This window comes from Chaetodon trifascialis, chromosome 18 (assembly GCF_039877785.1).
Source record: "Chaetodon trifascialis isolate fChaTrf1 chromosome 18, fChaTrf1.hap1, whole genome shotgun sequence".
NCBI classification, from domain to species: Eukaryota; Metazoa; Chordata; class Actinopteri; order Chaetodontiformes; family Chaetodontidae; genus Chaetodon; species Chaetodon trifascialis.
In genome coordinates, this window is record NC_092073.1 from 22,119,098 (window position 1) to 22,136,682 (window position 17,585).

The 17,585-nt window shown below is 47.6% G+C and overlaps 1 protein-coding gene across 1 annotated transcript; it reads left to right on the top strand.

The window, feature by feature from the left end:
* Window positions 1–7,054: 7,054 nt before the first annotated feature.
* On the top strand, window positions 7,055–17,291 carry kbtbd2 (kelch repeat and BTB (POZ) domain containing 2). The gene is made up of 4 exons (XM_070985850.1): window positions 7,055–7,224; window positions 9,577–10,146; window positions 13,245–13,410; window positions 13,672–17,291. Exons 2-4 carry the CDS (start codon window positions 9,974–9,976, stop codon window positions 15,229–15,231), a joined length of 1,899 nt encoding a protein of 632 aa, XP_070841951.1. The 5' UTR covers window positions 7,055–7,224; window positions 9,577–9,973; the 3' UTR covers window positions 15,232–17,291.
* The last annotated feature ends 294 nt before the right edge of the window (window positions 17,292–17,585 follow it).

Consider the following 17,585-nt stretch of genomic DNA (forward strand, 5'->3'; position numbering starts at 1 on the left):
AGTCACAAGGTCTGTCTGGTTCCTGGACTCTTCCAAAGCAGGGATCTTCTCACTGCTGTTGGGTGTCCCGACTAACAGGATGTCCGGACAAGCATTGAGTGCCTTCTCTGACTGGTCTGCAGGAAGGCACAGACCCTCATCCTGCAGCACACTGCCCTGGATGGAGCTACACTGGACCATATCTTGGGAGAAGCTGTGGGATACTTCTGTGGTCTCATGAGAGTGCAGGAGTTGTAGTCCCACTGGCGTGGTGCAGCATTCAATCCTCACTTCCTCAGTCTGAATCACATATCTGCCATTTGGTGGTGTCCTGGTAGTGGAAGGGGGCACCATGTCCTTTAGCTCCAGAGAATGATCCCCCTTCTGCACAGCCAAGGCCGGTGAGAGTAGCTGACTGGCGAGGACACTGGGGCTGCTGTTGTTGCTGCTGCTCCTGACTGGAAGGTCACAGGAGGCGTCAACATTGCTGGAACCTGGTGTGCTAGTCCTCTGGGTTGCAGACAGTGGCTCAGTTTGAACCTCGGAGCTGGTCGTTTCTCTGCTCTGGCTGTTGTGCTGGTAGCGGAACCTGCGGGAGTGGTAGGCCATGGTCTGGTAATGCTGAGGGTTGAGCATCCGTCTGTAGTCCATCAAATGGAGGTGGGTATGGGGCATAACAAAGCCTGGTGGCTCCATGTACAGATTCGGCTGATAGCTGGGCATCACTGGCATGCCATAACCTTTAATGGATGAACAAAACAACGACTGCATAATTTCCAAATGTTATTTCAATCAAAGCACAAACCTACTAAACAGTCGCATAATACTACACTACAGTTTTAAAGAGAAACTATATGCAAAATGGGGTCACTGCTGCTGCAAAACAGGATGTAACAATAATAATCTAAGAGACTGGTCTACAGCCACCATTTCAGTTCTGTGAGGCTGTATGTAGGCAGTGTTGATTTTTGTTAGCAGGTGTAATGATCTATGCAACCTGTGTACTTGACACAGTGAAGGTACATAAAGAACATAAATTTCAGCTAATATAATATGTGAAATAAGCAATAGTATTCACATTAGCACTGGCTGCAGGAAGTTGTACATGTTACATAATTAAAGTACTGAACAGAAAGGAAGGATTCAGATGTGTGCAGGTGGGGGATCACCTCACCAGAAACCTGATGCAAATGTGAGCACATTCATATTCATTTAATGTGAAGATTGACAATTGTCCAGAGATACTAACAAGAAATAAAAGTAATACAGAAAAAGAATTACAGAAAAAGCAGAAACCATGGCAGACCTTGGTAAAAAAAAAAAATGTTTCTAGATAACATGTATTATAAGTATTTCCAGGACCAGACGTTGAGGTTTGGGGGTTTTGGGCACTTACCTAAACCCGGGTAGCCACCATAGTATGGGTTGTAGGACACAGGCATGGGCACTGGCACATGCCACTGCAGACTCTGCAGGGGCAGGTACGGCTGTGAGGGCTGTATGTAGAAGAAAGGTTTGTGGTGCTGCTGGTGCTGCTCCTCAGGACGTGAAGCTCCCGAAGGCCCGGTGGCTGGCTGATGGGGCCCCTGGGCCTGCTGAGCTCCATTTGGTGGGTTTGGACCTCGAGGGCCCAGACCACAAGAATGTTGCATGGTAGATGCGGCTGCTTCCATATCTGGCAAAGAGACAAGACCTAAGTTACAGTAACTGTTTTAATCTTTGTTAGCAAATTCACTGCAAGATGCCAGATGGTTTCAGAAAAAACACTTGCTGAACAATTGTACTTACATGCAGAAAGATTACCACTGACAAATGGATCTCAAAGTATGTTTTCAATTGGAAATCAAAGGTGTAGCCTCATGAGACTGCCTAACCTACAAACACTGCACTGATTGGCTAGATTTTGGTTCCAGGTGACCAATTAGAGATTAATGACCTTCTTTTAAAGCCAATGAAAAATGTTTGTTTCTGATTCACTGATTCCCGCCCTCTGTGGTGCATCAGCTCACCTGAGGACAGGCAGACAATACGAAAGTAGTGCCCTGAAGGTAGAGGAGGTAAGAAGCTGATTGGCTGTAATTAAGGACAACAGACCTGCAGCTTGTCAGAATCACTGATACTGGTTTTACATATGTGACTCAAAGCAGCACATGTTTTCGTTTTTAGCATCGTTGTGGAGCTCAAGGCTAATTTTCTTGAGTGTCCCTCATTTGAAGGTTAGCGTCCCTAAACGCAAAACACATATGCACACGGCCTGCGTTGAGATGCAGATTTGACCCCTGAAGAGCCAATTATGAGGTTTGATGATGGCTTGCTTGGTAGCCTGGAGGAGTATTTATTGACTGAAGAATACAACATGCTCTGAGAGACCAATTTGTTGGCTTGACCAGTGAGTTTAGATTAGTACTGCCGTTCAAAGAGGTCGTCTGTGTTTGGATTCTGCTCAGTGTGCTTTCAGGACAAAACATCCCAAAAGAGGTTTTTTACAGTTATGTTCATTAAAATCCTTGATTCCTAAAATCACATCTACTTTTGCTGTCAACAACAGAACATGCTGCAGTTGCATCACTCAGTAGAATATATACCCCTGTCTAACGCAGTACTACCATACATGTGATGCGTAAAGAATAAAATCTGAGGTGGGTAAGCTGTTTGAAACTGAAACCCCTGCCTGGCATTACTCCTCGCTTACACCACATGTAAATCTGAAAACCTGCTGGATTTCAAACAGTGTCAAGATGCATATCACCTGAACAATTCACAAGTCTAAATCTGAGCACAATGTGAACTGTTGCAGGATGTTAGGATGTAAAATGATTCAAAACAAAGCTTAAATGATGACAATACTTTATTGGACTGGCCCCAAACAGTGGCACACCATCTGCAACACAACCTTTCAGCCCATTCACCTGTTTGTGGAATTCATAAATCACGAACTGTGTCACTGCATTAACTTGAGACATTTTTTTTTCTCTCTAACAAAAAGAAGCTTCCTGTGCAGTGCATTTCACCTGGTGCTCTAAATATTATGTATTGGATTATCCTGGAACAATTACACCTTTTGGGGGGGACCTGAGGAGGAAAGCAAACATTTCGTTAAAGTATATTTGCAGAGACAGAAGTTTGAACATACTGCAGAGTGTGTTGCTGTGTGAAATCGATGGAGAGTAATCATCTCGTGCAGTGCTGTGTGTATTTCACCTACAGCTCAACACACTTTGTCCGAAAGTCTTTCCAGGAACATTAACATCTCGGCTCTCCTCTCATCGTAGAACCTGAGAAAGGCCAAACGTTAAATAAAAATGTCAAAGAAATGCGACAGCCGGGTCAGTGTTAACGGTGCTGCAGCAGAAAATCCAATGTTAACCTCTCTCCCAGGGTAACGGTGGCGGCTCGTCGTCATCATTGTCCTCATCTCTTGGCCTGTGGTACATCACTTTCCTCTGAGTGCTCATGTCTGTCCGGCGGATGTGAGTGGAATAAAATACCCGGAGCATAACAGGACATAGCAGGAAATGTAACATGAACAACAAAATAAAACCAAGAGGCAGCGTTATAAAGCCATCACTCACACATTAAATAATTGATTTTCACAAATTACATCCTCTCAGTTCGGATTTTCAGCTGCATTTATCTTAATTTGTGTCCTGTGACATGTTGTAAAAGCAGTTCTCTACACATTTCAAATGCATGTTAATCATTCTGTGGCAGAAATCTCTTCGAATTCAGTCACTTGTGAACTAAATGTGGTGCAGTTGGTACCAAATATGGAGCGACTTTGGACCCTTTTTTGGCTCCTTTGCCAAGATAATCTTTGAAGCTGGGTGTCCTTTATATTGTGTATTGTGCTCCCAACTTTGGACTATGTGGTGCCATCTCAGTTTTTCAGGAACATAAAAGGCGTAAAAAAATTAATTTGGAAAAGAACCGCTCAAACTTGGCTGCAAAATTCTAATTACGCTGCTCAAGCTGTCGGGGCAGATTGATAGAGATGTGAAATGGTCGGCCCTGAAAACTTTGCTGGTGACATGTGAGCAGCTAAACTGAACCTTGTCGTTGCAGGGGGGGTGCTTGTCTCCTCCTGGGAATCACGTCTCCGTCTCCCCACCTGCTTTGATCTGACGTGGTGAGACTGTCTCTGCAGAGTCTTTCTACGAAAGAGTTCAAACCTTCAGTACATATTTCGAACATGACGACACAACTAGAGTAAAAAAGTAGAGAAACACATGAAGTGAGCTGAAGATGGCAGAGACTTACCCTGACATGGTCTGCACTGCAGCTCACTGCTCGTCTCTCCAACCTCACCATCAGCTGGTTCCTGCTTACAGAGATCATGACCCTCCTCCTGGTTCACTGGATCTGAGGGATCCTTGTACTGGCCTCTTTTATACCAGGGCTTTGCAGCGTGTCTCAGGGGGACAGAATGAGGCTTCCTGGGTGCAGAATGCTTCCTAACAACCACTCTGACGGGCTGCTCGCACCCTCTTCCATATCTGCAGTCCTCCTCGGAGTCCCCGGCTTCCTCCCTGTATATCTTGGAGCTGTGGACTTTGCTCCTACTCGTCCCCTTTGCAAGGCTCTTCCCACAGCAGGCGCACATGAACCTCTTTGAACCTGGCAGCCACACTTGCTCTACTTCCTCAGCAGCTTGCGGAGACCCACTTACAACTTCTGCGAGCCTCCTGCCTGCATACACGTGTTTTGGGAAAAGATCCACATCGTCCAGATCTGTGGAGAACATCTCATCTCTGGAGGACAGCTCGTCCAGGGATGGGCTGAGAACGCTCATGCGCTCATGGGTGGTGTGCATGGATAGGTAGTTGTAGCAGTAGGGAGCAGCAGGGGAGGAGAGCTGGCTGGCTTTAGCATCTCCAGGTGTCAAAATGCTCTCAAAGGGCAGCTTGAGGATCTGGTAGTTTTGATCCTCTTTTTGATGTTCTGTCTTGGAGACTTTGTCGCCGCTTTTAGCATCTTTGAGCTCTGGCTGACTGGAGGTGAAGGAACAAGGTGGCATTGATGGCGATGGAGGCAGGACTGGGTCCAGTCTCTGCTTCAGAAGCTCTTCAGCGCCACACGTGGGAACACTTGGCTCGGCCACTGAGGTATCTGACCGGATATCCGTGACCTCTACCTTCCCAAGAGGGAGGAAGTGTTCATCTGCCGCTGGCTGCTCGACCTCGGAACACTCTTCATTAACAGAGGAGCTATCGAGGGGCAGCTCCTCATCCAGTCCTCCTGACCAGCATCGCTGAGGGGTCAGGACATCCAAGCTCCGGTGGCTGGAGTCACCGTCGTACACCGCTGTCGTGGAGTCGCTGAAGGTCACAGGTGGAGAATCCAAATGGCTGCTGTCAGGCGCTGAAGGCAGGCCACAGCTCTGCTCTTCACTTTTCTTCTCTTCTCCTGGAGAAAACATCCCTGAGGACTGCGAGGCAACACCTGAGTCCAGCTCTCTCTCTGCGCCCTGCGCCTCACCACCTTGGATCTTATCCAGGCATTCGATGAGTTTGGTTATGGCATCACTGGGGTCGGTTTGAGCCTCTGAACAGGCCATTTCTCGGCGCCCGTGAGGCTGCGGGTGATACTGCTGCCGAGGCACATCATTCCAGGTAGGAGTGAGGAAGCGGGGTTCAAACATTCGCCTGCAATCCATCGGATATATCGGGGCATGTGGCAAAACAAACCCAGGATACTGCATGTACTGGTAAGGGTGCAGGCAGGGACGGCCAAAGTTAAAACCTGGGAAACATAAATACACACAGGGAGATTTCAGCCAATCAGAGTTGTTTCACAACAACGAAAAAAGAAGGTTTAAATAGCTGGGTACCTCCAGGCAAACCATAGTGAGTGTACGGGTTGTTCATCTGCCAGTGCTGGTAGAGGTAGTAAGGTTGAGACGGTGGCTGGACATAGAAGAAAGGTCTGGGATGGTGAGTTCTCTGCTGTCCGCTCCCAAATGTGTGAGGCTGTTTGCTTCCATCTGCAATTTCAACGTGAAAAATATCATTTTCAAACTAAATTCTCGACTGATAGAGTTCATTAAAAATGTTCCTAAACGAGTGAGATGTTACTAAACTAACATTTGGATATGAAATATAAGGAAATCTTTACCGTCCATTTTCTTTCACGTGTTCGCTCAACCTGTCAGAAATAAAACACCGCAGAGGGACGAAAACGACCAAAAAAAACATCCACCTGCTTCCAACTGTTAAAGCAAGTCAGTTCTCTGATAAACAAACAGAAGCAGAAAGTCTTCACTCTCAGGTCCACAAGACGTCCCACTAACAAAAGCTGCAACATCTCCGCTCATCAGTCAAATAGGAAACACCTGCTGCCTTACCTGCACCTCTGCGCTTACAAGCGGTCAAATTAGTGTTTGGTTTCAAAAGCGTCCGTTTAGGCAGCATAACAAGAAGAATTTGTGTTTGATGTTTTGCAGCAAAACCTTGTGCAACGCCCCAAAGTGCCAAAGTGAAAACGAGAAATAAAGAGAATTGAAATGATTCAGTGAAAAAAATAAATAGCTCAAACTATCTTTTCCTGTCGTCATTTCACCTCGGAGCACACTGTGTGGCTACTTATGAAATGCTGAATGCATGGATTTCAGATTTTAAAAAAAAAACAACAACAAAAAAAACGTCTATAGTTTTATTGTTCTGCCATTTTTAGCGTGAAAAATCCAAACAGCCATATTTTAAAATGACAAACGTGACGTCAAATTTCTTACTTGCATTGCTTACATTAATCAAACCAATACAGGTTTAAGTACAACCTGTGAGTGTGGACAAACTGTACATTATTGACAATTTTGTCTCGTTTTTCTACATTTCCTTGAGTGTTGATATGTTTAGGAACGCAAATACGGTGCAGAAGAGTGATTTATGTAATAAGTGGCCAAAGTGCACACCTGGCAATTTAAATCTAAATAAAAAGCAAAAATATCTAATAATTTTGTTCGGCGGACTCGCGTCTTCATAAACATCCGTGTCTTCTCCATCTGTCCAGCAGGGGTCTCTGTTCCTTTCTGAACCGGGACAGGCTGCTTGGATTGGGCGCATGCGCAGTATCCTCATTTGGCCTCTGGTCTTTCAGGCGCTTATGATGCGCTGAAAGGTTGTCCGCTGCTCAGCGCTTCTACACAACACTTTAATGTCTAAATTCGGCTTGAGGAGCTTACTTGGCACTTTCTGCTGACGAGAAAAGCCATCACGACGGTTCAGTGCGTGGAATCTGCCTACACTTAATGTAAGTAAGCCCGGATTTTTGGTTGTTGAAGTGGTTAACTTAAAGAGTGTCTCATTCAGGTAGCTAGCTTACGTTTATTTAGCTCTTTTAGCACGTAGCCTAGCTATGTTTCTGCTAGCGGCATGACCGCTCTCCAATTTTGGTGCTGCTTAGGTTTGTGCCTATCATATCATTTCTGAAACAGATTGTCCATTGACCTGATGATACCAGACGCTTGTCTTTTTAACAGCCAGCTAGTACACATCAACAGACTGGCTACCTCGTTAGCTAACTATTACGTTAGCCCGGAACTGTGGAGCGCAGAGAAGCTAAAGTTGCTAACTTACCGCGGGTGGCAATCAAGCAAGTGTCGCTACTTGAGCTAGTGTTATAACATTGCATCGAAGCTAGCTGATTAGGTGTATTGGTCATTTGCTCAAAGACAAGAATGGCCACCTCGTTGATTGTGTGCTACAAATAAGCTACAGGGATGATGGTGATGTAAAGGTTTGTCTGTCTGGGTTAGCTAATATCAGCGAGATGTGTGTTTTGCAACAGGCCTGCCTGTCTGTTGTTACTGTGGCATGTTTTAGATAGCCGACGGTTTGTTTTGGATATGGAGGAAAGTGGATTGGTGGTTAAGTTAACGTGCTAACGTAGCTAGCCAGCATCAGGCAAGTCCAAAGAGGGGTAGCAATAAACACTCTTCAATTGCCAGCTTTTACTCTCTGAAATACCCCGTTAGATCGCAGGTTTTTGGGAGTAAATACATCGTAAATGGACTGTCGTTAGCTCACCGTCGTTAGATAGCTGACCAGCTATTTATGCGGGTGCTTTTGAAGTTAATGGCCTAACGTTAGGTGAAGGATGTGCCATGCAATGACCGATGGTGCAAGCTCGCTAACATCTATTTATCTATAACAGTACATCTGTACACATTGTTGGTAAACTACACCCTTAATCACACAATGTAATACCGTAGCCTGACCGGGTAACGAATGTTAACGATTCCATTTGGCATTTATCTCCTTGTGTGTGTGGTTTGTCAGCTCTTAAAATGTGGTATCGCTAACGTTAGCTAATGCTAGCTGTGGTAGCTAAAACGCTAGCTAGCTTCTCGCGCTAACGTTAGACATCAGAGTCAACAGAAATTGAAGATATGCCGAATCTCATGTTGACAGCGGCCACAGGGCGTGTTGACTGCAGAAGTGTCAGGGCGAGAAGACGACACCAAATCAGAGGTCGCTCGGGTGGTCGCCGGTATCAGCACCCAGCAGACCTGGCTCAGTGTGGTAAAATCCACCACAGCCTCCAGTCTGACAAAGATGTTCAGCTGAGCGGTTGATGAAACACTGATGAGATTATTAGTATTTCCTTGTTTTTTCCCCTCAGTGCCGCGTTGAATCAGACTGATATGGCCGACTGTAGTAGGAGTTGTAGTGTCATTGGTGCTGTAGCTTCAGGCTGTGCTGGTTGAAGCTAATGAAGCCATCGGCGGTAATGGTAACGTGGCTTAATGGCTTTGTGTTGTGGTAACCTGCCAAAAAGCCTAAAGTCATTTAGGATGAGCGGTGGAGCTCGAGTCTTACAGCCAAAAGTACGCTGTGTTTTTTTGTCTGTTTGATTGAAACGCTAATTATTTTACTCCTGGCCTGTTAATATCTGCCCACCTTTAGCGCTCCTCTTAAAGTCAGCTGCTTTAGGTCATCGACTGGATTTCATGTTCTCTGCAGCAGAAATTGTCTTAGAAACATTGTTGTCTGTTTGATATAACCTGTAAAAGATCATGATCAGAGAAAGCAGAATTGGTTTAAGAGGGAAAGACTTTTTGGCCCGTTATTGTGAAACAGAAAGATCTGGGCCCAGAGATCACGATCGGCTCACTGAAGGGAAACTGTGGAATAATGTGACGCGAGAGCATCTTTGGTGATGAACCAGGCTCTGCGCTGTGGCAGAAACCAGAGTGTGAATCGAGTAGCTTTTATTCAGCCAATGTGAAAGTGTAAGTTAGATGCCGTCTTATTAAATGTAAGGTCAGTCGACAGATAATTGCAGTCCTTGTAAAACAGTCGTCCAGAGGCAGTTGCCACTTGCATTCAGGCTCTCTTCATGCCAACTGTGGAGCTGTCGGTGCAGTTTCTGGAAGCGAGGCATGAGGGTGGTGGAGGGTGGTGGAGGGAGGGATGGCAGCAGGTGACCTGCAAAGGGAGTGGAAGTGCTGTTTTTGCATCTGAGATGGTTTCAGTATGTTTGCTGCTCTGACACAAACCAGAGTGATAGAGTTTAAGGGTTTAGGAATTAATTTTTCTTTACTGCTGCTTCCTTCGACACTGGGCTCATGATTGTGCTTTTTGTTTTCCTCCTGTTTTCCAGACAAGCGCTGATGTAGCAGTGTTGCGACAGTGGTCGTGCTCTCCCTCTACCTCCGGTTACCCAGTGCCTCACTGCATGACCTCATACAGCAGACAGATCCACGAGGGGAAGCAGCCCCTTCCTCACCCAGGACCCCTGGACTCCTGACTTGACACTCGGTAGCCGCAGCAGCCGACCTTCTCATCTCATCTTTCAGCTCCAGCGGAGGAAACGGTGGGAATCTTTCCACACAGGAGCTGAACACCTCCACTTGGGCCGGTGGAGGTGTTGAAGAGCTGCCCTCCCCTCCCATTCATCCTCAGTCTTGTAAGAATATTTTTTCTCCTGGTTGGCTTGAGTCCGGTTCTGCCGGCCTTGTGACTTTTCAAAACTGGGGCGCGATTCATGGGATGCAACCATGTCGGATCTCAGTGAGCGCAGGCCGGTCAACACGGACTACGCTGTCTCCCTGCTGGAGCAGCTCAAGTTCTTTTACGAACAGAAATTACTGACTGACGTTGTGCTGCTGGTGGAGGACACGGAGTTCCCATGTCACAAGATGGTCCTGGCCACATGTAGCTCCTATTTCAGGTGAGTGCGCCACGCCATTGTCAGAGCAGTGCTGCGGGTGTGGAATAACTGCTGTTGCATGTTGGGGGTTTGTGTTTTTAACGACCTCAGGCTGATTGTGCTTCATGTGGTGTAGCTATTCTGAAATTTTCTCCTACAGTTTCAATAAATAATGCACCGATAACAGGGCCGGCCTTTTGTGTTTAGAGGCAGCAATTACTCCCCTCAGCCTGCTTGTGATGAGGTGTAGGTATGCTGTCATTATGTAGCGCGCTTGTTATGTCTGTGCTCACCTCCTACAGTTAGAATGAATAATGCACCACGTCGTAGAGCGAGCGTTACTCACTCTATACGTGGAGGATGGAAACCAAGGGGATGGTGTTTCCTTGAAAGCTGGAGCTCGAGCTGATATATTTCTCTGCGTATTAAATGAAGCCACCTCTAACCCGTAGCTCTTCAGTCGTATCCCTCACGGCCCCGGGGAGGCCTCATTTGTACGCACAACATTGCATAATGAAGTGTGTGCACTGCGGTGAATGTGACGGAGCAGCAGCAGCAGCAGCAGCAGCCTCGGCTCTGGGAATAGTCCATCTGTGCATGACAGGAGCTCATGCTGCATTTGAACACCCTGTCTGACTCCCCCCCTCAGCACTCCCTCCTTCACTGCACATGCATTCCAAGAAAAGGTCCCGACAACTCGATGCCTCCCTCTCGCCCACCTCTCCGCGATCTTCCCCACTGTTTCCCACGCACTCATTATCTGGTGTGAACACGCAAAGCATTTCCCCTCCAGGGTTCAGAGGTGTCGCAGCGCTTCCTCTGAACTGCTGCTCCCTCCTTCTCCTTCTCTGTCTGCTGCCTCTCCTTCCACCTCACGCCTCGCTTCAGAGGAAAGGGGGGACCGCGAGACTCTGGAGAGAGCTGGTGTTTGGAGGGGAAAGTCTGGTCACGTAGGACTTGGTGAGAGATGGAGAGAAATGGAGGGAAGGCAGGGAGGGGGTGCAGGGGTAGGCCTGCAGGGTTGCGTAATACAGCCTGGCAGGTTTAGCCCCTGCTGCGAGGAACACAGTCACACCCCCAAAACCCTCAAACAGGAAGACAGAGCTGTGCTGCAGAGTTGCAAGTGACAGATATTCCTGTCATTGACTAATCTGCTTTTTATTTCATCGCTTATAAAATCTCACAGCATCTCCAAATTGATTTATTTATTCATTATCGATTAATCTGCAGATTATTTTTATTTTTTTTTTTTTCTAAAAAATGTCAGGAAAAAGTCTCCTATACCAATCAATCTGCATATTTGAATCTGTTTGAGGAGATTACTTGAAACAAACACGTTTAATTCACATGATTGTTCCCATCTCTTCCCTCGGAGCTGTTTACTCAGATAAATGTTTGGCACACAGGAAGTGATGCGTTTGTACATTCCTCAGCAGCAAGTGTGTCTTCTGTGGAATAAACAGAAGAAGAATTGTGTGGAAGTTGGCGTGAGCGGCGATGAGCACCGTAGATGGTGCCACCGACAGAAACTCGGTCAGAAAGTCCAAACACAGACAATGGAAAAGCAGCGTCGCTCCGCCGCTCACGCTGGGTGTTTGACGTGTTGGTGACAGCGCAGCGCAGACGTGAGCATGTGAACCAAAGACATCACCAGAAAACATGCAAATTACCAGTTCAAGCCTGCAGCGGTTCTACAGATGCATAAAATGTGAAACTGAAAGGGGTCAAAGAGGCTCTGACTCACTCTGATGAATGACAACGTGGAAAGGCAGGCGGCCCGCCAAGGCTGCAGCAGCATGGGAGTCAGAGCCGAGAGGAGCCCAGCTGGAGCGAATCTGTGCGCCGTTAGCCACCAGACAGGTGCTCACTGTCGCTTTCTGTCATTCAGCGTGAGGAGCCGCGGCGGTGGACACGCTAATCAGTGTACAACAACTGTCGAGCGTCGAGTCAGAAGCAACATCTGCTCCGAATTAACCAGAGGCTTTCTGTCCGGCTCCGTAAGGCCGAGAAAACGTCCGGCGCTGTGTGCCGTGATAGGCCAGTTTGGACAAAAACAGATGACAATGTCCCCCGTGAACGATGTCAGTGTCGACCCTGATGAACAGTTTCGAAAGGAAGAAAACCTCATGAGAAATCTGGAAATGAAATCCACTGATTCACTTCATTCATAAAATGAAAGCTTTAGAGCCTGAACGATCAACTTGCAGCTTTTGAAGCGATCCTTGAACGTGTCACAATATTCTGATTGATAGAAGAACATGTCTGGTGTCGTGTCACATGAGCTCCTGATGGTTTTAGGAACGTTTTCGTTGGATTTTGCTTTTCTAACGACCTGGAAAATGCAGTCCAGTAGCAGCCAATTACAGGTCCCCTGATTCTGGTTGGTAACTTTGTCTGTTTTTACAGCCACTTTGGCGAGAGGCCAGCTGTCATTAGGAGGCTCTGTTTATTTATTAAAAGAGAAAGTTTGGATAGAAAAACAGCAGGACTGAATTTGGAGTTTATCACCGACTGGACTGGAGAAGTCGACCTGTTTTATGGCTTTATTATGAAGTCAGCTCCTTGTTTACTGGAAAAGGTTGAGCAGAAGCTCCAGATATCTGCAGGGAAGAAGGAATATACTGTGGATTTAATATAAAATGGGGATTTAGTGGTCTTGACATTCAAATACTGTTATTGTTTAGTATTAAAACACTCATTTCTGCTGGTAAAGTACTGTTTATCTTAGCGTCTTTGTCACTGTAGCCTCTATCAGCTCTAATCTGCCGCAGTCATGATTGTGATGATGCTGAAGTTATTAGTTTGCTTTTTGCTGCTGAGTAACTTCATTGAATATGTTTGTCACTAACTTTGCTCCTCTGGCTTTTTCTCCTGAATTCAGAATCTGAAGTGATGTTAAAGTTACTGTGAGTCCAGTTTCAGGTCGAGATCTGACCTGGTTAACTGGTTAATATGACAGCACAGTTCAGGCCGGATGCACCAGGTGTGCAGTAAAAGCCTGCACGTGCTTCTAACGTAGACTGAGCTTGAGTTGCTGGATTTAACTGGATTTTAATCGTTGTCAGATCTTGACGTTCACTTCCTCCCGTGCTGATGCGTCGCTGTCTTTGTTCCTGCAGGGCGATGTTCATGAGCGGCCTCAGCGAGAGCAAGCAGACCCACGTCCACCTGAGGAACGTGGACCCAGCCACGCTGCAGATCATCATCACCTACGCCTACACGGGCAACCTGGCCATCAGCGACAGCACGGTGGAGCCGCTCTACGAGACCGCCTGCTTCCTGCAGGTCTGAGAACCACCTCCTGGCATCCTATAAGAGCCACATTTTACACTGACTGAAGACTAAAACCAACAAATAACAAGTGTTATGTCCATGGAATATTTTGCTCCTCCATGCTGATGAATGTGTATTAATCCACCACAGAAAATAGTCCCCAGCTAATTTCATAATATTATTAGTGTCATAATAATAACTTTATTTTTAAGGGAGCTAAAAACATTTGTCTGACAGACCTCTGACGTTGTCTTGTCCTCTGTCCTCGCTCAGGTGGAGGACGTTTTGCTGCAGTGCAGAGACTATCTGGTGAAGAAGATAAACGCCGAGAACTGCGTCCGCATGCTGAGCATCGGCGACCTGTTCAGTTGTAGCGAGCTAAAGCAGAGCGCGAAGCGCATGGTGGAGCACAAGTTCCCTGTGGTGTACAGGCAGGAGGCCTTCCTCCAGCTCTCCCACGAGCTGTTGATAGACGTCCTGAGCAGCGACAACCTCAATGTGGAGAAGGAGGAGACGGTGCGCGAGGCGGCCATGCTGTGGTTGGAGTATAACATGGAGGCGCGCTCGCAGCACCTGTCCTCCGTGCTCAGTCAGATCCGCATCGACGCGCTGTCGGAGGTGACGCAGCGCGCCTGGTTCCAGGGTCTGCCGCCCAACGACAAGTCCGTGGTGGTCCAGGGCCTCTACAAGTCCATGCCCAAGTTCTTCAAACCGCGGTTAGGTATGACCAAGGAGGAGATGCTGATCTTCATGGAGGCCATGTCGGAAACGCAAGGCGACGGATATGTAATGTCAGGGTCCATGCCTACCGCGGTCGTGTGTTACAGCCCGCAGGCGGAGAAAGTCTACAAGCTCAGCAACCCCCCAGGAGACCTGCAGAAGGTGGGAACCCTCGTGACGCCGGACAATGACGTGTTCATCGCCGGCGGACAGATCCCTCTCAAAAACGCCATCACCAACCACGGCAAGAGTGGGAAGTTACAGGCGGTCTTCCACTCGGTCGATAGCTTCTTTTGGTTTGATGCCCAGCAGAACGCCTGGGTACCCAAAACCCCCATGCTGTGTGCCCGAATCAAGCCCTCGCTGGTCTACTGCGAGGGCTACATCTATGCAATCGGGGGCGATAATGTGGGAGGAGAGCTGAACAAGCGCACGGTGGAGCGCTACGACTGTGAGAAGGACGAGTGGAGCATGATGAGCCCCCTGCCCTTCGCCTGGAACTGGAGCACCTCCGTGGTGGCGCACGACTGCATCTACGTGATGACCCACGACCTGATGTACTGCTACTTCCCCCGGGCCGACACCTGGGTGGAGATGGCCATGCGCAAGACCAGCCGCTGCTTCGCCTCTGCGGCTGCCTTCGGCGACTTCATCTTCTACATCGGCGGCCTCCACGTGGTCAGCAACTCCGGCATCCGCCTGCCCACGAGCACCATCGACGGCTCCTCCGTCACCGTGGAAATCTATGATGTCAACAAGAACGAGTGGCGCCTGGCCGCCAACATCCCCGCCAAGCGCTACTCGGACCCGTGCGTGCGGGCCGTGGTGCTGCTCAACTCACTGTGCATCTTCATGCGCGAAACCCACATGAACGAGCGCGCCAAGTACGCCATCTATCAGTACAACATGGAGCTGGACCGCTGGTACCTGCGGCAGCCCGTGTCCGAACGCGTGCTCTGGGATCTGGGTAAGGACTTCCGCTGCACGGTGGGGAAGCTGTACCCCTCCTGCCTGGAGGAATCCCCCTGGAAACCCCCAACCTACCTCTTCTCCCCCGACGGAGCCGAGGAGTTCGAGGTGGACGGGGAGCTGGTGACCCTCCCTCACGTATAGCTCTTAACCTCTGCTCCCCTACCTCGCTGACTGAAGCAGGAGTCTGTGACGCTGAGGGATGAACATGCAGGGGGGGTGGTTGACGTCATGGGTGTCGTGGGGGGGGGGGGGTGTCTCTGGACTCGCATTAGCTGCAGCTGAAGAACAACGCAGCCCGAAACAAGCTCGGAGAGAAAAAGATGCCCCTCAAAAATACTAGTAATCTGAAAATTTCAATTTTTTGTTTCTTCTTCTTTTGTCAGTTGTGACATCTGTTGGATATTATTACAAGTCTGTCTTACTGTTTCTACAATGTGATAATCTAAACATCAGCAGATTTTTGTGATGATGATGATGAGGGTGATGATGCACTTAACTGGTAAACTTTCTTGGAACGACAATGGCAACTGTACCAAAATCCCCCAGCCCCCCCCACCCCTCCTCCAATCATGTCCCCCCCTCCTCTTCCTCCTCCTCCTCTTTTCTCTCACCACTGATGAAGACAAACTCCGCTGATAATCTGTCATCAGAGTGTCAGAAATCTTCTCTGGGGGCTTGAAGCGAGGCTCTGAAAGGTTTCAGCTGGCTCTTTTGGGGGAGGACGGGGGGGGGCAGATCGGCTTTGATTCACAGCAAAAAGAATACAAAGTGATGTGTAAAAACCTCTAAATGCTCCATTTAGGTGGAGCTTTGGCAGAAAGTTTGGGTTAAAGTGCTGTCGAGTTAATTAGTTGATGGTCTCAGAGTTAACATGTTTCACAAGAAAACACAGATTCTTCATAGTATTTAAATCTTACTTCTGCTCACATGGAGGAATATCAGCGTATTTATTCATTAATGTTTCTGTCAATAAAATGTTAGAAAATGGTCAAAAGAGCCCTTAAAACATCATTAAATAAGTTGATCGATCTGAGCAACAGTCCAGATCCAAAAAGTCTGACGTGGATCTAAAAGAGTGAAAGAATCTGGACCTGGAGAACGTGAAATGGGTTAAATGTAGAAAGAAATCCGTCTCTGGTTCCAGGATTAGATGTTTCCTCTGTCTTTATGGGAGTGTGAGGAGGTTTTGGGCCTTGGTTTGGACTCAGAGCTTAGACTCATTGATCCTGGTGTTGCAGGTTTAGGCCTGCTTCAGTCGTCTCTCTGAGTCTCCATTGATATGAATTCTAATCAGGGGGAATCCAGGTTCACTGCCGTCCTCCACGAGGGAGCCAAGAGCCTTTCAGAGCCGCCGTTAAAGCTCACAGGTGCAGAAGCATTCGACCCTCTGCAGGCGGATTTCAGGGTGTTCCTTTCAAACAGGATCCATGTCTCTCACGCGGCCCCGCGGACGACAGGGACGGAGGCCGCGGTCTGAGGGCTGACGGGGGAACGAGTGAGCGGCGGAGAGGGTCCGAAAGAGGGCGACTGCAGGTCCGGTCACCCGCCACCTCTCCTCCCTCACCGCCCCGTCCTCCACCCGCCTCCACGCTGGCCTCCGCAGCCCGTCCGCACACAGGTCTTCCACACAGCCAGCGGTTCACACCTCACTCCATCCGTCGCCACAGGATCGCCATCCTTTGTGTTTCTTTCCACGAGGGTCTCTGCAGACACACTCTCAACAAACAAACATCGGTTTCAGGCTCATGCATTTTTTTTATTTCCAAGCTGCTGAAATATATATATAATAAAATATATATTTTTCATAACTGTTCTAGTGTGGGGAAAATAACCAGGTCTATTTTGTATTAGTGTCTTTTTTTAATTTAATATCAGACATTACTGTAGTGTGATTGTGGGTAGATATCCATTTTCCTATCAGATTTAATTTTTCTTGCGTGAATATTGAGGAATCTTGCTGCTGATTGGTTGTGAGAGGAGAGGGCTGGCCCACGGCTGTCGCCATGGAAATCGTCTCAGCAACCGCCAGCAGTGGTGGAGAGGGCGGGTTGGGGAGGGATGGGGTCTTCCTCCTACCTTAAAAACATGAGCACAGGTGCTTCATGACAAACCTTACTAGCATGTTTGGCTGCATCATATTCCTTTGGCACTGTATTTTGAATGAACGTTAATTTATTAAAAAACATACCAAAAACGTTCCCGAAACTGACTCCCCGCTTCTGTTTGTGTTGGCTGAAAGGTGGAGGTGTTTGGACTGCAGCCAGGTGTAGTTTTAGGTATGCAGATCAGGTGTTGAATCTCAGGACTTGAAAGGTGGTTTTGAATTTCCGAACGGATTTGTTTTTAAAGTTTGTGCGAAGAGTTTGCTCTCATTGAAAAATGCAATATTTATTTAGACAGTAGAGTTTCAGGAGTTTGGCTGCTTTTATCAAATAAAAAGTTTTCTGGGTTAATTTTATTGTTCATTTTTGCAGAAATCCAGTGAAAAGTCATTG